Below are 22,082 nucleotides of genomic sequence, written 5' to 3' on the forward strand. Positions count from 1 at the left end.
CATTACAGTTGAGTTGAGTGCAGTTTACCAGCCTCCCAGAATCACATGTGCTGTGAGGGAGAGGAGAGAAAGAGTCAGAGGACTATTTGTTTCCGCAAGCTCTATTCAGGTTTAATTAAATTAAATAATATCACGTACATACTATGTGATGCTATACTATTGTATACTACTGTATACTACTGTATAGTACTGTATAGGTGTATTACAACTCCCAATACCAGTTGTTGCAGTCCCTGGGTACGACATCACCAGGTTCATACTGCTCCCCATCCACATCACAGCGACACTGAGACACCCACACACACTTGCCATCCTAAGGAAACAGAGAACGGTCAGTTTGCTTCTTGAGCTATTGCCCAGGCTTTAGCTCAGTGGGTTAACAACGTTTTGTGGCACGCAGAAGATCCATGTTCAAGTCCAGTTTGCATCTGTGAGTGTGTGAGAGTATAGACAGACAGACCTGCAGGGCAGTGCCATGTGGACACTGACAGCCCGGTGTACAATTCTTCTCATAATCCATACTGATGTCAGAGCAGGTGACCGGCCCCTCCACACACACCGTCCACACCTGTCCCCCAGGACAGCCCGTCCCATCACCTAACACAGGGCGGATGAGACGACAACGCATCAATCAATCGATCCATGCAACTTGAGGTGCAGCCAAAACTCATAGGAACATCAAGAAAGAAGCTCAGCAAATGGCCACCAAATTCAGTCTTCATAAAAAATATGATGTATTGTCACATACACTGGATAGGTGCAGTGAAATTGAATGTTTTGCAGGGTCAGCCATAATAGTACGGCGTCCATGGCGCATTAGTGTTAAGTGCCTTGCTTAAGGGCACGTCAACAGATTTTTCATCATGTCGGCTCGGGTATTCAAACCAGCGACCTTTCGCTTCAACGCTCTAACCACTAGGCTACATGTCGCCACAGATCAAGTGTGAAAGACCATTGCATAGCTGCATAGATATGTACGGCATAGTGGCTTCTGGAGCTTGTTAGTGTGTCTGTAGGTCTTTTCGGTATGCCTATCTATGATCTTGAATCAATAAGGGTATTCAAGGTGGCCTGGTCTGCTTCAGAGAGAGATACTGCACTCGGTGTCAGCGAGAAAGGAATACATGAATATCAAAATATAACATCCTCAAAGCTCACAAGACATGGTCATACTGTAAGTCTGAGTTGGAGATCAGAGCCTTCTAACTCCCTCTCTCTCTCTCTGTACTCACCACAGGGCTGCAGGTTACAGGCAGAGAACTGCTGGGCAGTACCATGGGTTCTTTGGGGTCCCCGTGTCCTGTTCCTGTACCCCCCTCCACACGTCACCGAACACTCTGACCATACACTCCATGGCTCCTTCACACCTGGCATAGGCGCACGCACACACACATGCACACGCGCACACACACATTGATGTAGACATTGGGGGTGAGACGTTTCCAGCAAAAGTATAGGTATCTGGACCGGTGGCCAAATATGCAATGTTCACATGATCTCTCTGAATTCGTTCTGTTGCACCATCACCGTCATAACCCATGTGGGATTTAGATCTACTGTTTGTCATTCCTACTCATGTGGGATTTATATTGTAATGACCAAGAGACCACCTGTAGGAGCCAATGAAATGAACCAGCCTATTGTAGGAGTGTAATGATGGTGTCTGTCTGTCACCTCCCCTACCTTGACAGGGCTCCAGACTGCAGGTGTCCATCCCCACCCTGTCGCCCCTGCAGACACGCCCCCCGAACGCAGCCGGTGGATTGGTCCCCGAGCGGTACCGCCTCCTCACGCCCACGTCACACGTCCTGCTGCAGGCGCTCCACTGGGTCCAGCTGCTCCAGCCACAGTCCACTGAGAAAGGGAGACAGAGAGAGAGAGACAGAAACAGAGAGAGAGAGAAAGAGAGAGAGAGAGAGAGAGAGAGAGAGAGAGAGAGAGAGAGAGAGAGAGAGAGAGAGAGAGAGAGAGAAGTTGACAGTCTCTCTTGATTGTTTGGGGTGCTGCCGTCCAGGGCCGCACTGAGGAATACTGAGTAAACATATTTGCATATTTGATCAAATTCAACATCAATAATATGACATGAGTAGGCTGCACTGGAGCACACTCACCAGCGCAGGGCGCTATTCCACACACCATCTCTCCATTATGGCAGGTGCTAAGGACAAAAGGAAAGGATGCATAGACAGAGTCCTATACTATACTTTTTCAAATTTCTTTCCTTTTCAATAACATGTTAATATTCTTCGATGGGAGTACCAGTTGTTGCAGTCGTCCAGTTTCACACTAGCTCCTCCTGGGTACATCTCTCCATGGTGGTAGCATGGGCACTGGGTGAGGGGCACACAAGTGCTGTTGAGTAGGTAGAGTCCCAGGGCACAGTAGCATCCGTCGTAACACTCCGTGGCACACTCCACCTGTGTTGTCATGTCCATACACACCCGTGGGCACGCACCACCGTGAGCCTGACACTGCTCCTTGCTCATGTAGGCCATGCCCCCTGGACACACTCCTACATGCCACACAGATAGTGGGACACACACCAATGCGATGCGATTTAATCTGTCAAATGATTTGACCACTTTAAATTCCACAGATAATATGTAGTAACCTTGGCGTGAATACATGTTACTGTTTACCTGACCAGGTAGAACTAGGTGCACTAGTAGTAAAAGCCTTGTTATGATGAATTCCAGAATGTGTATATGATTCCAGAATGTGTGTATGATTTCAGAATGTGTGTATGATTCCAGAATGTGTGTATGATTCCAGAATGTGTGTATGATTCCAGTTCGTTACCTGAACAGGGGTGGGAGTTGCAGTCTCGGGTCTGGATGTGAGGCCCTGGGCAGGTGCTGCCCCCGTGCTGTGGAGGAGGAGAACTGCAGAAGCGCTCTCTGGTCTGAGCCCCCGAGTCACACTCTGACGAGCACAGGGACCATGGGGACCACTCCGACCAGCCGCCATTCACTGGGGAGGAGGGGGAGACAGCAGGGGGGTGTATCTCAATAATGTAAAGTTCCATCCTTCCTTTCGTCTACACAGATCTGCGACTACAGAATGGGTGGATGGTGGATGAAGGACAGAACATAAGGTGTGTGTATAGAGGATGTACCTGGGCAGTGCACAGTGTTACAGGGCTCCTGATCCTCTGGGTCCCCCTCACAGTCGGTGTGTGTGTTGGTGTGGGTGTAGCTGGGTGTGTTGGTGCGTGTGTAGCTGTGTGTGTTGGTGGGTATGTTACAGGTGCGGAACCTCCTCCTCAGCCCCACCTCGTCCACGTGGTGGAAACAGGTCTTGCTGCACTCTGACCAGGTCGTCCACTTCCCCCACACCGCCTCATCCTTACCAGGGGGACAGGGGGTGAAGCATTGACGAGCCTCTGAGGAGTCCCCAGGACAGGGCTCGACTCTTGCCACTCCTGCTGGGCTCACAGGGGACCTGGGGGAGGGGACAGAGGGACAGGGGGACAGGGGATAGAGGACAGAGGACAGGGAAAAGAGGATAGAGCATAGGGGGCAGGGGATAGGGGACAGGGGACAGAAAGCCATCAGAGACACATGATGAGCCACACAATGGTTTATATGTGTCACTGTTGGTGGGATGCTGGTGAGGTGAACCCACCTATAGCGCTGCTGTAATCCAACCCCACAAGAGCTGTCACATGATGTCCAAGAGGACCAGGCTGACCAATCACAGCTGGCCACACAGCTGGAGTTGTCACAGGAGACACGTCCATCTTCACACACACTGGTAGAGAGGGAGAGAAGAAGAGGGAGAACATGTAGCAACATGACATGGCATGAAATGACAATATGACAAAACACAACTATTGACTGTAAGCTCAGAAATGATGTGGGTTGTAGGCAGGCTTGGTGTGTGTGTGTGTGTGTGTGTGTGTGTGTGTGTGTGTGTGTGTGTGTGTGTGTGTGTGTGTGTGTGTGTGTGTGTGTGTGTGTGTGTGTGTGTGTGTGTGTGTGTGTGTGTGTGTGTGTGTGTGTGTGTGTGTGCCTCTCACCATGTGCTGCAGTTGTCCTTGCTGACCTCTTGTCCAGGCTGCAGTGGCAGTCCCTCCCAGTGGCACCCACACTGACTGGCGTTCACACAGCGGCCATCCTGTAGGAACAAACCAGCCGGACAACGACAACCTGGGTAGCGAGACAGAAGAGAGTTAACTACAGACAGACACACACAGGAATGCGTGCACACTCGTGCTTACACACGCACGCACGCACACACACACACACACACACACACACACACACACACACACACACACACACACACACACACACACACACACACACACACACACACACACACACACACACGCACTTCATATACACCACTTAATACCTGTGACACACTGGGAGGTGCAGTTGGGGTAGTGTAGGTGTGAACAGGTGGGGGAACATGGCTCCACTCTACCAGACTGGCAGTCAGCCTCTCTTACCACCACCATGCCTTTAGTACAGCCTAGACAGCAAGCAGTTTACATTATTAGAGCTTGACTATTATCAGTAACAATTTAATGGGATATTGCCCATTAAATTGTGTGTGCCACATAATTAATATTTTTTTATATACCATGTTACAAACATACCATAGTCCAAGACAACATGATCAAACCATAAGACAACATGATCACCTGTACACTCTTAGAAAAAAAGGTGCTATCTAGAACCAATAAGGGTTCTTTGGCTGTCCCTATAGGATAACCTTTTGAATAACCCTTTTTGGTTCCATGTAGATCCCTTTTGGTTCCAGGTCGAACCCTTTTGGGTTCCATGTAGAACCCTTCCCACAGAGTGTTCTACAGTACATGGAACCCAAAAGAGTTCTATCTGGAACCAAAAAGGGTTCTCTTATGGGGATAGTCAAAAAGATAACCTATTTATTTGCAGCTCACCTGTCTGTGAGTCTGTGTTGGGGCCACAGGGCTGGCTGTTACAGCTCTGGGTCTGCAGTCTCATCCCCTCACAGTCACGCCCCCTGTTCTTAGGGGGAGGGTTGGAGCAGGTCCGGTTCCTCCCCCTCAGCCCTCCCCCGCACTGGGTGTCACACGGGGACCAGCCCGTCCACTCTGACCACTGACCGTCCACTGGGAGAGAGAGACGAGAGATGCAGGGATGGGGGAGGTGGGAGAGGAGGAAGCAGAGGAACTTTGAATGAGCAGGGCTTGGTAGAGTACATTAGTGTAAACCAAAGGAGAGTGCAACTGATAGAGAGACGAGAGACAGGGAAATAATGAGTAGGGAGACAAGAAGAGAGAGAAAGAAAACAACAACTGACACAGATCTTGAGAAGAGGCAGTCAAAATAGAGCAAGGCACAGACGAAAACAGTCAAAATAGAGCAAGGCACAGACGAAAACAGTCAAAATAGAGCAAGGCACAGACGAAAACAGTCAAAATAGAGGAAGGCAGATGAAAACAGTCAAAAGAGAGCAAGGCACATCAGAAAACAGTCAAAATAGAGGAAGGCAGATGAAAACAGTCAAAAGAGAGCAAGGCACAGACGAAAACAGTCAAAATAGAGGAAGGCAGATAAAAACAGTCAAAATAGAGGAAGGCACATACAAAAACAGTCAAAATAGAGCAAGGCACAGACGAAAACAGTCAAAATAGAGCAAGGCACATACAAAAACAGTCAAAATAGAGGAAGGCAGATGAAAACAGTCAAAAGAGAGCAAGGCACAGACGAAAACAGTCAAAATAGAGCAAGGCACAGACGAAAACAGTCAAAATAGAGCAAGGCACAGACGAAAACAGTCAAAATAGAGCAAGGCACAGATGAAAACAGTCAAAAGAGAGGAAGGCAGATGAAAACAGTCAAAATAGAGCAAGGAACAGACGAAAACAGTCAAAATAGAGCAAGGCACAGACGAAAACAGTCAAAATATAGCAAGGCACAGACGAAAACAGTCAAAATAGAGCAAGGCACAGACGAAAACAGTCAAAATAGAGGAAGGCAGATGAAAACAGTCAAAAGAGAGCAAGGAACAGACGAAAACAGTCAAAAGAGGGTTAGATCTCGGGGTGTCCCCTCACCGAGACAAGCCTTAGGGAAGCAGGCTCGGCTGTCAAACTGGGCGCCCCCACACGTTCCCCCGGCCAGCGCCTCTCTCAGCACCTCCCTCTGGCGGAACAGGGAACCCAGGCCACATGTCACACTGCACTGGCTCCAGCCCGTCCACGCTGACATGATACAGTTCACTATGGAACAGACAGACAGATAGACAACATCAATAATCATGTTTAATGGTTCATTAATGACCATTACTGGACAATGATCCTGGACAATGACATTGTCACAGACAAGGACAGATAACATTACCTTGCCCTATATGGATGCAATGCACCAGTTTTTTGTAAGGACTCCATGTACTTTACATTGTAGTGTATGCAATGCAATCTACTGTAAATCATACTGAAATGTAAATCAGCCCCCCAGTTTTGACCCTCCCAGCTTGCCGTACCACAGTCTCGCTCGTCTGATCCATCAGCACAGTCCCTGTGCAGGTCACACCTCTTGTCAAGGTGCACACACTCCCCGCTGCCACAGGAGAACTGCTTGGGGGAGCATGGGCTGGGCACTAGGGGGCGTCGTGTCATTACTGTTGGCCTTGGTGTAGTACCTGATGAAGAGCAGGAATATGGGCAGGAATATTACAGCAAGCAATAGGTGATACAACACCCTCCTACAGCATGTCTGTCACTATAGGCAATGGTAATGGTAATAGTTGAAACTGTGACATTTTCAAGTCAACTCATGTAATCTGTCAGTCAAATATGATGATGAAGAAGATGATGATGGTGATGAGGAGGAAGAGAGGAGAAGGGGGAGAAATTGAATCAGACTCTGGTGACATGTACTGTACCACAGTGGTCTTCGTCAGAGCCGTCCAGACAGTCCTGGTGACCATCACACACCACCGCGGCATCCACACAGCCAAACAGCCTGCAGGAGAACTGGCCCTCCACGCACAGGACACTGGGTAGGCCCCCGTCATGGGCGGTCGTGGTAACCCAGAGAGCTGGGGATAAACAAACCAACAAGCACTTTAACATGTAGCGAGATGGCTAGTTAGCGTCGTACAGTTACGTCTCCTTCCTCAGGACTGAAGAAGCTGTGCTCCGGCCTCATAAATACCTGGGCTTTTATGGGTCAACTGAGAACACTGGTTCAAATAGCAAATCAGCCATGTCAGGGATCATATCAAGGACCACATTACATATAGTACGCACGCACGCACGCACGCACACACACACACACACACACACCACACACTCTTCGAAAACAAGATAAAAGACAGGCCACTCGTAACAGTTTTCTTTAAGAATCTCACCTGTTGTAGACTGCAGTCCAGGTATTCCGGGGTAGAGGGTGCTGGGCCCAACTCCTGGGTTCCCTGTGGATCTGGATGTCCACTGACCTGGCCTGGGGGTGGTGAATCCATGAACCCCTGGTTTCCCTGTTCCCCCAGAGCTGTCAGGACTGAGACCCGGGGTACCCGTGGTGGCAATTCCAGGGCGGCCATCCTGGGGCTCCTTGGTGTGTACCCCGGGTTGACCCCTGGTGGGCACTGTGCCTGAAGTGTAGAGAGAGTGGTTCATTCGTGCATTTGACTTCATATCAGTTCCAGATATACTTGAGAAATTGAAGTGGTGATGTAATCAGTTCTTGAAAGATTGCAATAGTACAGATATGAGTGCCAGTGTTGCAATGTTTAATGCTCTGTTTACATTGGAAAATAGAATGTCATCCTCTCAGCAAAACGTGTATATTGCATGGTTCCGTATTCGAAGCACATTGGTGACCCCCTACTCACCACAGTTGATCTCGTCAGAGTGGTCTTCGCAGTCCAGTCGGCCGTCACACAGTACAGACACAGGAACACACTCCCCACTGTGGCAGGCAAACTGGCCCAGGTAGCAGCGCTTCACTGTCACCACATCAACACCGCGGGGAGTCGTGGCGCTGCTAGGGGTCACCAACTCCTCTGTCATATAGGGTGAATTCTTACGTTAGACTGACAGATGGCGATGGAGAAAATAATATGCATGTGTGATAAGTGCGATGTACTCTATCATGGATAGAGCATCTAGTTTGAGCTCAACAGGCACAAACGGGAGAACAAGTTTTAAAGCACTCAAAATACTTGTTCCACTTTTCTGCCGACGGATATCAGTGCTCTTACCCCCTTTGCAGCCTAGGATCTCTGCACGGAGATAGAAGGTGTGTCGGAACTCTACTGGGAGGATGCGGAGGTAGCGAGCTCGGACCAGCCTCCCAAGCCAACGCGTCACCGGGGTCCTGCCCACCATCCGCACCTCAAACACCTTGCACACAGACAAGGAGAAGAGGTTGGACAAAAGGTTATGCTTTTAAACCAGTTGGTTAAAGTAAATTATACAAGCTTCACCTTGGATTTCTCTCCTGACTTTCAGGTCATTATTGTAAAAGAGAATGTGTTCTCAGTGACATAACTGGTTAAATAAAGGCAAATAAATAAAAACGTGTTATTGTCATCAAACACACACACACACAGTCTTGTACAGCTAACCTTGTGGGGACACACAATTCAGTCCCATTCAAATTCTTATTTTTCCCAAACCCCTAACCCTAACCCTAACCCGTACTCTTACCCTTACCCTAACCCTAACCGTAACCTTAACCCTAACCTTAACCCAAAAACCTAACCTTAACCTTCACCTTAACTCTAACCCTAAACCTAACCCTAGCTCCTAACCCTAACCCTTAACGTAATTCAAACCCTAACACTAATTCTAACCTTAACCTTAAACCCCTTAGAAATAGCATTTGATCTCGTGGGGATTAACAAAATGTCCCCATTTGGTCAAATGTTTGTTTGTTATTATTCTTGTGGGGACTTCTGGTGCCCACAAGAATAGTTAAACACGTCCACACACACACACACACACACGCACGCACGCACGCACACGCACGCACGCACACACACACACACACGTCTTTGTTTCTCTATCTTTCTGTCTCCACACTCCAGTCCACTTGATGGACTACGTGTGGCTGTTGACTTCTTTCTTCATTCTAAGTGAAGTAAATATATCTGGTCAAGGGCTATTACAGAGGAGACAAAATGGCTTCTAGATCGTCTCTCCCAGAGGAGGATCTCTCCTGTCCTGTGTGTCGTGACATCTTCTCTGCAGTAGTGGAAAAGCATAGTCAGAGCTGATACCACCTCTGTCTGTAACAGTGGAACAGTAAACTGATACTGCAATACAGTTGGAGCTAATATCATACGTATAATTTGTAGAAGGATTATGATCATACATTTTACCTATTGTAAATATATCCATTTCTCATCATAACAAGATCACATAGGTTACAATACAGAAGCACAGATTTTATACCATTTGCTGTTTTACCCATCTTACTGAAGCTCAATAAACATTTACATTTAAGTCATTTAGCAGACGCTCTTATCCAGAGCGACTTACAAATTGGAAAGTTCATACATATTCATCCTGGTCCCCCCGTGGGAATTGAACCCACAACCCTGGCGTTGCAAGCGCCATGCTCTACCAACTGAGCCGCACGGGACCACAACATTGATTTTGAAGAAGAAAAACATAATTGTACTGCTCTGTCATTCCAGAGGTTTGTACCAACCTGAGATGTAAAAAGTACTTTGCAAATAAAGTGTATTAGGGTCATAATAGTTACTACCTTGGCAGGACTGCCCCTCTCTCCAGTCTCGGTGTAATCAGTGAAGTGGCTCTGGACCAGGGCGAAGGCCAGACGGTACTTGGAAAGGTAGCCCCACATCCTCTCACTGCCCTGGGTCACCACGCCAGACACCCAGGTAGGCTCTAGGAGGTCCACCTGGAGGTAGGGCTGAAGGTCGCCTGGCAGGGGGCTCCATCCAGGCTCCATGATCAGACTGACATGAGACAAATGAATAAGAAAATAGGTCAATATGTAATTAAGAAGTCAATAACCTCCATGATCAGACTATGAGATGATGAGACCAACATAAGACGTGATAATGAGAATATTTGTCGAAAACAAAATATTTGAAGAACAAGAAAGTATGTCATTATTGATACATTATCGGTTTTGAGAGCTCACACGTTAGGCACAATGTTGAGGCGCCCGGCATCCGCAGGGTTATTCTCGCGGTGGGTGGACGAAGTCAGCTGACCATAGCGAATCTTCCCGTCCTCCAATCCCAGTGCAGAGGAACAGATGCCTGCATGCATCCCAATTCACATACTTCAGTACCTCAAGCCACAATCTATCATTTTCATTTCTAGTCAAAAATGGATTACTTTAAATAACAATTTACTATCAACTAAATTCAATAATGGCACTATTCTGAACAACTTCATGCATCCATGTCCAACTGACCTCTATACCCAGGGCCACCTCCCTGTGGGGTTCAGAAAAAACAAAAGGTTATTGTAACATGAAAAACAGAAGACACACAACCTCAGAAAACATGAATACACAGGAGTTATCAGGAGTGCCTCGACCTACTGTTGGTGTAGGGGTAGTCTTATGCAGAGTGACAGCAGCCATACTAGGGGTCCTTAGGGGAACTGGTGTGGGACTGTTAGGCCTCTCTGCCTGGGTGGTTTTATCGTGAGGGTAGCATCCTATCTCGTCCTCTCCACTGAGACAGTGGGGGATTCCGTCACAGCGCAGGGCTGCATCAATACAGCCCCCAGGTGGCGGACAGGAGTACTGACCTCTGGGACAGCCCCGTGGGCTTGTAGGTGTAGGGGAGGGCTGAGTACCTGTAAAAAGAAGTTCAATGCATGAAACCAATGGATTTGGTTATGCTTCTCAGCATACTGTGCCTTTCTTCATGTACAATGTATGTCTAACTATCTGACAACTATGATTAATGCATGTCACTACTATCACCATATCACTACTATCACCATTTCACTACTATCCCCATATCACTACTATCACCATATCACTACTATCACCATGTCACTACTATCACCATGTCACTACTATCACCAGATCACTACTATCCCCGTATCACTACTATCACCATGGCACTACTATCACCATATCACTACTATCCCCATATCACTACTATCACCATGTCACTACTATCACCATATCACTACTATCACCATTTCACTACTATCACCATATCACTACTATCACCATGTCACTACTATCACCATATCACTACTATCCCCATATCACTACTATGACCATGTCACTACTATCACCATGTCACTACTATCACCATGTCACTACTATCCCCATATCACTACTATCACCATATCACTACTATCACCATATCACTACTATCACCATATCACTACTATGAACATGTCACTACTATCACCATGTCACTACTATCGCCATATCACTACTATCACCATTTCACTACTATCCCCATATCACTACTATCACCATATCACTACTATCCCCATATCACTACTATCACCATATCACTACTATCACCATATCACTACTATCACCATATCACTACTATCACCATATCACTACTATCGCCGTATCACTACTATCACCATATACCTACTATCGCCATATCACTACTATCACTATGTAACTACTATCACTATGTCACTACTATCACCATATCACTACTATCACCATATCACTACTATCACCATATACCTACTATCGCCGTATCACTACTATGAATCAATGAAATATGGGAACTGACCACAGCGCAGCTCGTCAGATCCGTCCCCACAGTCATTGACCCCATCACATACAACCCCCTTGGGCCCCGTGGGGACACAGCGCCCGTTACCACACTGGAACTCTCTATCTCTGCAGAGCCGGGCCGGGGTGACCGGGGAGAGAGGAGAGAGAGGAGAGGGGGTGGATAGCCTGCGGGAACCTAGGGAGAGGAGGAGGAGTGTAATCGGGGACTGTTATTGTTTTTAAACCATTTGTACTTACATTGACTCTATAGCATTTATTCTTATTGTTTTGCTGCTCTATGGTAGATTTTAATTTGTTTATCAAATATTGAAAATGTAGCAACTTTTCAAACCAATGCATACACACAACTGTAAATACTTTGTCCAACACACACCATTTTCACAGCCCATGAGTTCCAAGCGGAGGTAGATGCCGTTCTGGAAGTCGTGAGGCAACACACGCACAAACTGAGCCGACACCATCCTGTCCAGCCTGGTGTAGGACACACTCCGGTCGTCACGGTTACCCAAGAACACCTGGGGCATCAACATTGAAGTTGATTGGATTTTTTGTGTACCTTTATTTAACCAGGAAAGTAATTGAAAACACATTCTCTTTTACAATAACGACTTAAATTGGATGATGGGAAAGAAAATGAATTGCAGTGAAATTCAACAGCAAATTAGAGTTTTGCTCTGTTCCAATATGTACACTAGCATACTTCCTAAAATGAGATGGGCATGCTAGAATAGATTTTGGAAAGTAGTTGGTGCTAGGGTTGATGGGTAGTGGGCACCTTGGCTCTGGGGCGGGCATCAGCAATCAGCTGTTGGTAGGTGTACCACTGTCTGCCATCGTTACTGAACTGCAGGTAGAAACTGGACACGTAGGTGTCAAACACACCTCCCCCTTGAGTCAGCACACCTGGTGGACACAGAGAGGGAGAGATAGAGAGGGAGAGACAGAGAGGGAGAGATAGAGAGGTAGAGATAGAGAGGGAGAGATAGAGAGGGAGAGATAGAGAGGGAGAGATAGAGAGGGAGAGACAGAGAGGGAGAGATAGAGAGGGAGAGACAGAGAGGGAGAGATAGAGAGGTAGAGATAGAGAGGGAGAGATAGAGAGGGAGAGATAGAGAGGGAGAGACAGAGAGGGAGAGATAGAGAGGGAGAGACAGAGAGGGAGAGATAGAGAGGTAGAGATAGAGAGGGAGAGATAGAGAGGGAGAGATAGAGAGAAATAGTGAGGGTGTAGAGAAGGATAAAATAAGCAAAAAGAGTGAGATGTTAGAAGAGAAAACATTGATAGCGTTTTTATATCATGAATTAACTAGCACCCATATAATACTAACATGTGCATGTACACAGCCACACATACTATCCCCCATATACTTTGGCTGGAAGCATTATGACCCCCTGATTTGATTTGTTTTGGTTTGATTTGGTTTAAGTGGTTCATTACCAGTGATGTTGTGGGGTCTTAGCAGGTCCAGCTGGAGATATGGGGCCTGCACAGCTCCACTGTGGCCCTCGGGGGCCCCTGTAGGAAGGTTCCTGTACTGCTCTGTGTCAGGGCTCCAGCCCTGCAGGTCCTTATGTGGGTCCCGTGCGTACAGACGCCCTGCCCGTGGAGGGTGACCCCACTGGTGTGAGGAGGCACTGAAGCTGGAGTCAGGGAGAGATTGGACCCCCAGGGGTGACCAGCACTCCTCTATACAAGCACAAACACAGCATACTTACAAATATATTTGATAAACCACAAATACCACCGATCAAAAGATTAAATCTTGCGTTACATTTTGGTAGATCTCCAACAATATTCATCAGTGGTCTTTACATCAGATTATTCATAAATTATTCATAAAGCAGATTCAATAACAAAAAGCGCAAGGTAAAATGTGGGACAATGCATCTGATTATTGTTAAATCAATGAGTGTTTTCATTGTATCAGTCCCTATTCAAATAAATGGTTAAATAGATCAACGATACTGACCTCCAGGTGGAAGGGGGTACGTGGGGACCAGGGGTATACTGCCATCTGTTGGGGTGGAGGGTTGGACACTCACTGACACAGTAGCAGGTGTTGTTGCCACTGAAATGGTGCCATTGTCACCTGACAATAGGGAGAAATTCAGCACTGAAAAATCCCATTCCCACTGACATTCTGTCACCACCTAATATCCTCTGTCTAGGTTAACTGTGTTTGGTTAGCCAGATATAACCCCTACCTCAGGTTTCCATTTCAAATACATTTACATTTACATTTAAGTCATTTAGCAGACGCTCTTATCCAGAGCGACTTACAAATACAGATTTCAAAAGCTATCATATCAGCTAACATTTTAGTCAAAAATAGATTTTTTCCCAGCTTGATATCGAACATTGGAATCATTGACAAAAGGGGAACATATGGTTAGTAATGTACTAGATACTAGTTACCTTCACAATAACAACACTTGTCACCTTCCCCTGGAACCAGACTCTGACCCTGCAAGACAAAATACATTATTCGATTGTTGCTATGACACAGGGCCATGAAAGGAAACTAGTGAGTTGTGTGTCAACAGAACTATAGAGACTTTTTTTCGAGGCGGTTGAGGGAACACATATGCTAGAACATTTACTTTAGATAAGAACCTTCTAGTCACACAGCGGTAGAAAAACACATTTTTAACATGATGTATTCTGGCATGGGCACACCAAACACACACGCACGCGCACACAGATGCACATGCAAACACACACACACACACACACACACACACACGCACACACGCACGCACGCACGCACGCACGCACGCACGCACGCACGCACGCACGCACGCACACACACACACACACACACACACACACACACACACACACACACACACACACACACAGAGTTACTGTAAACCTCAGTGTTTCTGACCTGGGGGCAGCCAGTGGCAGCATGTTGGCAGTAGGGGGCACACTGCACTGTGAGGTTGGGCAGACAGTGGCACAGCTGGCACTGGCCCGCCTTCCATCGGTCCCCAACTGCATGGGACTGGCCATGGAACTCACACTCCTCACAAGGCTCTGTCTGACAGCTGGGGACAGACACACACACGCAGACGCGCGAGCACACACATACACAAACACATACACAAGGTCATTTTACCATCCCTCTGCCAGACTCCAGAGTACAGGATGTCCCATACATTTATGGGTGTAAAGGAATTCCACTCTTTAACAATTTCTAAGTATCACTTTTACTTGCAGTTATTGAAGTGGCTGTAAGTTGACAGGAAAGGCAATGTGTTAAACAAACATTCACACGTAATGTGGTGTATTTAGATGTATTTATCATGCATAAACATGATGAATGTGATTGAATGTGTACTGTGTCTTTTACCGGCGAGCTTTCCTGTAGATTCCTCTGCACTTTCTCCCATTGCCATGGTTACTGGGGTTGTTGGGACTGCGGAAGGACCACTGGACACTCTGGACCCCACACGGTCCCAAACACTCCCCCCAAGCTGACCACGTCGACCAACCACAGTGGACTGACACACAAACACACACACACACACACACACACACACACACACACACACACACACACACACACGCACAGAGACAGACTACGTTACATTGTAGTAATTTAGCAGACTCTCTTATCCAGAGCAATGAGGGTTTCGGCCCAACACAACCGCTAGGCTATCTGCCGCCCACACAGACAGTCAGCGATGCAGCAGTGTAATACAAACATCACATCTTGTCCAAGTACATTCTGCATTGCTTTCATAAGCCTTTACAGAATATTGAATGGACAGTAAAACAAGTCAACTTGAGCTTGAACAGAGGTGAAGCCTGGGTCTTGTTTAAGAGACAGGAAATGAGAAAAGATGTAGGGACTAAAAGTGCTTTTAAAATAGGAAGTAGTACCATCTCTCCATGTAAGTACACTACTTTCCATAATCAATTTGTTTTATTCTCCCATTTCTTCCAACTGAACACAACTTAACAGGAGGGTGTACTGTGTAGTGTTGTGTAGACAAACCTGTACATTCTGGGTTCGGCTGGCAGTGTCGAGGTCTGCCTCTCTCACACGTACAGATCTCACAGTCCTTCTTGACATGCTGTCCAGGCCAGTACCGCACCCCGGCCACCTCACACACACACTCCTCCGGCAACACACACTGCTGTGCATGGTTCATCACCCGACCCTCTGGACACCAGCAACCTGCAGGAGAGAGGGAGGGAGAGAGGCAGGAGGAGGAGAGAGAGGGGGAGAGGAGGAGGAGGGAGAGGGGGAGATAGTAAAGTGAAGAATAGTGAAGGCTAGGGAACTCCCCAACATGAACAAGTCCAGCATGAACAAGTGTGTGGCTAAACTCAGTGCTTTATACACACTGAAGGTCAGCAAACTATTCTCCATGTTGGTAAGCATTCTGTTCTCTTGGGATCTGCAGCCAATAAATGTGATATTTGATCAAGAAAATATGACTACAGAGCACATCCTCCTCTCCTGTTCTCTGACCTGAGAAACATGGTGCAGTCGGGTCACAGACGGAGCCACTGCTGATGTGGGCACAGGACACTGGGCAGGGGGCACATCTGAGTCTCACCAGGCCACTGGGACATGTGATGTTGGCACAGCCATCTTGAGGGCAAGGCTCTGGAGGGGGGGGGGGGGGGGGGTGAGAGAGAGTGAGAGAGAGAGTGAGAGAAAGAGTGAGGGAGTGAGAGAGAGGGAGAGGGAGAGGGAGAGAGAGTGAGAGGGTGTGAGAGAGAGTGAGTGTGAGAGAGAGAGAGTGAGAGAGAGTGAGTGAGTGAGTGAGTGAGTGAGTGAGTGAGTGAGTGATTGAGTGAGTGAGTGAGTGAGTGAGTGAGTGAGTGAGTGAGTGAGTGAGTGAGTGAGTGAGTGAGTGAGTGAGTGAGTGAGTGAGTGAGTGAGAGAGAGAGAGAGAGAGAGAGAGAGAGAGAGAGAGAGAGAGAGAGAGAGAGAGAGAGAGAGAGAGAGAGAGAGAGAGAGAGAGAGAGAGAGAGAGAGAGAGAGAGAGAGAGAGAGAGAGAGAGAGAGAGAGAGAGAGAGTGAGAGTGAGTGAGAGTGAGTGAGAGAAAGAGAATTGTAAGTTCATGGCACTTCATCATTAGCCGTTCCATATCTTGTCAAATATATTTCAGTCTTAGTGGACTTACTGATTTCTGTGGCCAGGTTAGACTCTCCAGGGAGCTGTGTGCAATCTCTGCCCCCATTCTGGGGTGGGAAGCATCCCCTCTGCCTTACCTCCACACCCCCACAATCCTTAGAGCAGTTAGACCACGTCACCCACGGCAACCAGTGCCCATCCACTGTTGACAAGAGGCAAGTATGTCACGCAAAGAGTGTTCACATTGTGATAAAAATAACAAGTGAAATAACAAGTGATGATGATGATGATTATGATGTCGACAAAGATAACACATCTAATGATGAAGATTCAAATGACAGGGATGATGATGAAGATGATGAAGATGCTACTCACTACTGTAAGTCGCTCTGGATAAGAGCGTCTGCAAAAAATGACTAAAATGTCAATGTAAAATGTAATGATGATTGCGATGATGATGATGTTGATGCTGATTGTGAAGACAAAAGTGATGATGATGAAGATACTACTGCCGCTGATTAATATCATGAAGGTTAACAACAACCACCATATGGCTCATCTCTCCCATCTCTCACCAGGACATGACGTGCTGAAACACTGCTGTCTCTGGGTGTCGTCCCCTCTGCACTGACCCAGGGCATCCCCCAGGGGGCAGAGTCTCTGCCTGCTCATGGAGCCTGTCCCACAGGAGAGGCTACAGGGACTCCAGGGTCCCCAAGGGGCCCAGCTCCTACAGCCCTGCTCATCAGAGGGCCCACCTAAGGGCCCCAGCAGGGAGTCAGCACAGTCTGCCATGCCATTACACACCTAGAACAAACACAAAGAACCAAAATTAGAACAACACCTAGATCACTCCACTTAAAAGCCCAGTGCAGTCAAAATGCTGTTTTCCTGTGTTTTATATCATATAACACAGTTTATATCATACAGCTAATGGATCTAACACTGTAAAAGCAAAAAAAAAATATGTATCAGTGTTATTTCCTTTTAGTTGCTGATTGAAAATACAATCTACACATGACCTTCTAATCAGCAGGGTTGCATGGGCGTGAGTTTCAGCTTTCCATGGTGACATCACCATGCGGTAAATTGGTCAATAGACCAATAAACAAAGAGAGTTCCAAACCACTCTGCCAATCACAGCTAGTTTTCAGTTTTCCCCTCCCACTCAGACAACCTCCAGACAGTTTTCGAAAATTTGTGTTTAAGAAATATTTCTTTGCTAAAAGATTTCTAATAAATTTCTAATTTTGATGGAAATCTTTTAGAGTAAGGTTACCCAGAAAGTATTTGATGTAAAAATGACTGAATTGGGCCTTTAACATGGAAGGGCAGCAATTTATTTGTAAAAAAATACAAGGGTTATATTCATCAGGCACCAAACAGAAGAAAAAGGACTGAAACTGAGATGTTTTCTGTTGTAAAATGTTTTTACTGTTGAATGTCCTAATGAACACGACCCAGGTATATACAAATTAATGACATGGTAAGATATTATACTGTGCTGCGTATTTTTGGCCTGAAGCATTTGTTTTGTTCAATGTCAGAAAGCACTGAAGTAAAATGTTTGGTTAGGGGAATCTTACTGCTTTGAAGGAGACACACGATCCGTCCAGGCAGGTGAACTCAGGACAGATGTGACTGTTGTTCTTATCGCCAGGGAGAGCAGGGGGTGGACTGGTCTTATCTAGTTACAGGACAATACAACCACAGACTATGGACACAATTCAATCAAAACGACATTGAAAAGTCATTGAAATTGACCATCTGAAACGAGGTTTGCAGAGCTCCCTGTCTCTAAGTGATGCATCTTGTTAGATTCTCTTTTCCTCTCACAACTCACCACACACCAGCTCATCCTCTCCGTGTGGACAGTCGGCCACACCGTTGCACACTTGAGTCGCGTTCACACACGTGCGGTTGTCACATGGAAAGCTCCCAGGGCAAGGTGGGATCCTTGTAGAGCCTAAAAAAAAACAGATGGTGCTCTTTTTTATAAACATCTGTTAAAATTCATTTATGGGATGCATGTACTCGTGTTGGTGTGTATATTTGCTGTAAATATATGTTGCATATATTAGTGTTAATATGCATGTATTATACAGTATGGTTCCTATCCAGTAGGTGTCAGCACGATATACAGTACCTTTCAAAAGTTGGCACACCTACTCATTCATTTATGCTAAGAGTGTGCAAAGCTGTCATCAAGGCAAAGGGTGGCTACTTTGAAGAATCTCAAATTTAAAATATATTTTGATTTGTTTAACACTTTTTTGGTCACTACATGGTTCCATATGTATTATTTCATAGTTTTGACGTCTTCACTATTATTCTACCATGTAGAAAATAGTCCAAAAAATTAAGAAAAACCCTTGTCTGGTTCTGTATGTTTCATGTATTTAACATCAGGTGCATTACTAACCGCAGTCGTCCACGCTCTCGTCGGAGGCGTCCCTACAGTGAGGTATCCCATCACATAGCTGCTGGTAGTCCACACACTGGTCACCACTGCGACATGGCACTTGGCCGGGGCCACACGCCCGGGGACAGCCCTGCTCGTCACTCCCGTCCAAACAGTCCGTCTCCCCGTCACAGTGCCACGCCCGGGGCACACACTGCCCATTGGCACAGGCAAACTCATAAGGCTGGCAGGCTGGGGTAAGAGAGAGGGGGGGGGGGTCAGTTTGGCCCTTACCCACAAGGCACCTAGCCAGGGAGGTCTTATAGATCTGAGAGGTTAAGATGGTTATATGAAGTATATTTGTATGATGCAATATGGTTGTGTGAATCAATATGAAGTATATTTCACCCAGCAATCCAGCTGAGAAATAAGTCCATACTGCAGATACCTATCCAATGCTTTCAGCAGTGCCTTGTGGTAGGAGTTCTGGTGGTGGTTGGAGTTGGAGTTGTGTGGCAAACACTGTTGAGTAACTCTTGGGCAGAGTGCCAGCCTTCCCTCTTGAGATTCTCAACAGTATTGTTGCTCTTACCAGAAGTGGGTGAAGTCGGGTTGATGGGTGTTGCTATGGTAACTGGGGCCATGGTGACTGGTTGACAGTTGTTCTGGTCCTCGTCCTCTCCGCCCTGGCAGTCTGTCACCCCGTCACATAGCTTGGTGGGTGTCACACAGGTGCCATCAGCACACAGGAACTGACCAGGGGCACAGGTCACTGTCACAGAAACAAAGGTTTAGCCACCACGCAGGGGGAGTTTGGACATGCAAAAAACACATGAAATAGGAAAAATAGAAGCACCCACCAGTTATTGTAATGTTATTGCATACACACAGGTACATGCATGCACTCACACAGACCCGCGCGCCTGTCAGATGGTGTTTCCAGAGGCCTCAGAGCTCTCAATGTTGTTTGAAAATGTGTAATATCTAGGAATGTGTCATTCGTAATGTATCAGTCAATATCAACCTGTTTTTAATGAATTACACATCGCAGTCAAATGTGTCATGTCAATATGTCTATTGTTTTCAAGTGATAGTGAAGACTGATTGTAAAGATTCACGTACCTTCGGTTGAACAGACGGCTTCATCGGTGCCAGAGGGACAGTCTTTGTGGCCGTCACACACCCTGTCTGCGGGGACACACTGGTCCCCAGGGCACTGGAACTCTCCCGGGGCACACACACACCCCCTCTCATCACTCAGATCCCCACAGTCATCATGGCCATCGCAGCGGTGGAGGTAGAGCACACAGAGGCCCCCTGAACACAGGAACTCCCCCTGGCCACACACCACCCCACACTCTGACCACACACAAAAACACTTGAACTTGAGGGGGAAAGACAATAATAGACTCATACATGTAAAGCACAAAATCTAAGGAACGTATACATGAACAGAAATGGTTATAGACACGAACATACAGTGCATTCGGAAAGTATTCAGACCCATTCCCATTTTCCAAATTTTGTTACGTTACAGCCTTATTCAAAAAAAATAATAACTCCTCTGCCTCCCGAGTGCGCAGGTCTACGGCACTGCACCGCAGTGCTGGAGGCGCAACTACAGACCCAGGTTTGATCCTAGGCTGTGTCGCAGCCGGCCGCAACAGGGAGACCCATTAGACAGCGCACAATTGGCCCAGCATAGTCCAGGTTAGGGGAGGGTCTGGCTGGCCGGGATGTCCTTGTCCCATCACGCTCTAGCGACTCCTTGTGGCGCATACACACAAACTTCAGTCGCCAGCTGTACGGTGTTTCCAAGCAGCATGGCTTGGCAGGGTCGTGTTTCGGTGGACGCATGGCTCTCGACCTTCGCCTCTTTCAAGTCTGTAGGGGAGTTGCAGCGATGAGACAAGACTGTAACCACCAATTGGATATCACGGAATTGGGGAGAAAAAGGGGTAAAAAGTACAAAAAAATACAATTACAATAATAATCTCATCTATCTACACACAATACCCCGTAATACGGGATCAGCGGTCTAAGACACCGCATCGCAGTGCTAGAGGCATCACTACAGACCAGGGTTCGATCCCGGGCTGTATCACAACCGGCCGTGAACCAAGATTCTCTGGTCTGATGAAACCTAGGTTGAACTCTTCGGCCTGAATGCCAAGCGTCACATCTAGAGGAAACCTGGCACCATCCCTACGGTGAAGCATGGTGGTGGCAGCATCATGCTGTGGGAATGTTTTTCAGCGGCAGGAACTGGGAGACTAGTCAGGATCGAGGGAAAGATGAACGGAGCAAAGTGAAAACCTGCTCCAGAGCACTCAAGACCTCAGACTGGGGTGAAAGTTCACCTTCCAACGACTCTAAGCACACAGCCAAGATGCAGGAGGGGCTTCGGGACAAGTCTCTGAATGTCCTTGAGTGGCCTGAATATAGCTGTGCAACGACGCTCCCTATCCAACCTGACAGAACATGAGGATCTGCAGAGAAGAATGGGAGAAACTCCCCCAAATACAAGTGTGTCAAGCTTGTAGCATCATACCTAAGAAGACTCGAGGTTGTAATCGCTACCGAAGGTGCTTCAACAAAGTACTGAGTAAAGGGTCTGAATACTTATTTCCCCATTTAAAAAAGAATGATTTAAAAAAGTTTTTTCTTTGTCATTATGGTGTATTGTGTGAAGATTGATGATGAAAAAAAACAATTTAATCCATTTTAGAATAAGGCTGTAACGTAACAAAATGTAGAAAAGGTCAAGGGGTCTCAATACTCCGAATGCACTCTACACACCTATGCTTGTTAATACTAATATGAAATTAGACAATAATAGACACCTACACACATCGAGTACAAAAACACACTTATGGACACTAGAC

The 22,082-nt window shown here is 46.8% G+C and overlaps 1 protein-coding gene across 1 annotated transcript in view; it reads right to left on the minus strand.

Annotated features, from left to right (window-relative positions):
- Nucleotides 1-22,082, minus strand: part of sspo (SCO-spondin) — a 78,601-nt gene that overhangs the window by 36,739 nt on the left and 19,780 nt on the right. Inside the window, exons 29-68 of the mRNA XM_055928779.1 lie at nucleotides 20,320-20,556; nucleotides 19,790-19,969; nucleotides 19,219-19,449; nucleotides 18,640-18,762; nucleotides 18,383-18,483; nucleotides 17,372-17,603; nucleotides 16,846-16,998; nucleotides 16,184-16,321; nucleotides 15,704-15,886; nucleotides 15,056-15,206; nucleotides 14,591-14,750; nucleotides 14,119-14,167; nucleotides 13,673-13,792; nucleotides 13,141-13,389; nucleotides 12,478-12,605; nucleotides 12,076-12,217; nucleotides 11,698-11,877; nucleotides 10,521-10,780; nucleotides 10,392-10,413; nucleotides 10,113-10,233; nucleotides 9,711-9,924; nucleotides 8,200-8,341; nucleotides 7,831-8,001; nucleotides 7,348-7,590; nucleotides 6,880-7,035; nucleotides 6,478-6,636; nucleotides 6,050-6,214; nucleotides 4,910-5,101; nucleotides 4,357-4,476; nucleotides 4,019-4,148; nucleotides 3,625-3,750; nucleotides 3,116-3,441; nucleotides 2,800-2,970; nucleotides 2,260-2,512; nucleotides 2,112-2,158; nucleotides 1,684-1,854; nucleotides 1,233-1,367; nucleotides 461-597; nucleotides 219-313; nucleotides 1-50 (exon numbers count right to left, since the gene is read on the minus strand). Coding sequence (XP_055784754.1) covers nucleotides 1-50; nucleotides 219-313; nucleotides 461-597; nucleotides 1,233-1,367; nucleotides 1,684-1,854; nucleotides 2,112-2,158; nucleotides 2,260-2,512; nucleotides 2,800-2,970; nucleotides 3,116-3,441; nucleotides 3,625-3,750; nucleotides 4,019-4,148; nucleotides 4,357-4,476; nucleotides 4,910-5,101; nucleotides 6,050-6,214; nucleotides 6,478-6,636; nucleotides 6,880-7,035; nucleotides 7,348-7,590; nucleotides 7,831-8,001; nucleotides 8,200-8,341; nucleotides 9,711-9,924; nucleotides 10,113-10,233; nucleotides 10,392-10,413; nucleotides 10,521-10,780; nucleotides 11,698-11,877; nucleotides 12,076-12,217; nucleotides 12,478-12,605; nucleotides 13,141-13,389; nucleotides 13,673-13,792; nucleotides 14,119-14,167; nucleotides 14,591-14,750; nucleotides 15,056-15,206; nucleotides 15,704-15,886; nucleotides 16,184-16,321; nucleotides 16,846-16,998; nucleotides 17,372-17,603; nucleotides 18,383-18,483; nucleotides 18,640-18,762; nucleotides 19,219-19,449; nucleotides 19,790-19,969; nucleotides 20,320-20,556 — 6,363 coding nt within the window. The remainder of the gene's footprint in view (nucleotides 51-218; nucleotides 314-460; nucleotides 598-1,232; nucleotides 1,368-1,683; nucleotides 1,855-2,111; nucleotides 2,159-2,259; nucleotides 2,513-2,799; nucleotides 2,971-3,115; nucleotides 3,442-3,624; nucleotides 3,751-4,018; nucleotides 4,149-4,356; nucleotides 4,477-4,909; nucleotides 5,102-6,049; nucleotides 6,215-6,477; nucleotides 6,637-6,879; nucleotides 7,036-7,347; nucleotides 7,591-7,830; nucleotides 8,002-8,199; nucleotides 8,342-9,710; nucleotides 9,925-10,112; nucleotides 10,234-10,391; nucleotides 10,414-10,520; nucleotides 10,781-11,697; nucleotides 11,878-12,075; nucleotides 12,218-12,477; nucleotides 12,606-13,140; nucleotides 13,390-13,672; nucleotides 13,793-14,118; nucleotides 14,168-14,590; nucleotides 14,751-15,055; nucleotides 15,207-15,703; nucleotides 15,887-16,183; nucleotides 16,322-16,845; nucleotides 16,999-17,371; nucleotides 17,604-18,382; nucleotides 18,484-18,639; nucleotides 18,763-19,218; nucleotides 19,450-19,789; nucleotides 19,970-20,319; nucleotides 20,557-22,082) is intronic.

The sequence above is a fragment of the Salvelinus fontinalis genome, chromosome 7 (genome assembly GCF_029448725.1).
Source record: "Salvelinus fontinalis isolate EN_2023a chromosome 7, ASM2944872v1, whole genome shotgun sequence".
Taxonomy (NCBI): domain Eukaryota; kingdom Metazoa; phylum Chordata; class Actinopteri; order Salmoniformes; family Salmonidae; genus Salvelinus; species Salvelinus fontinalis.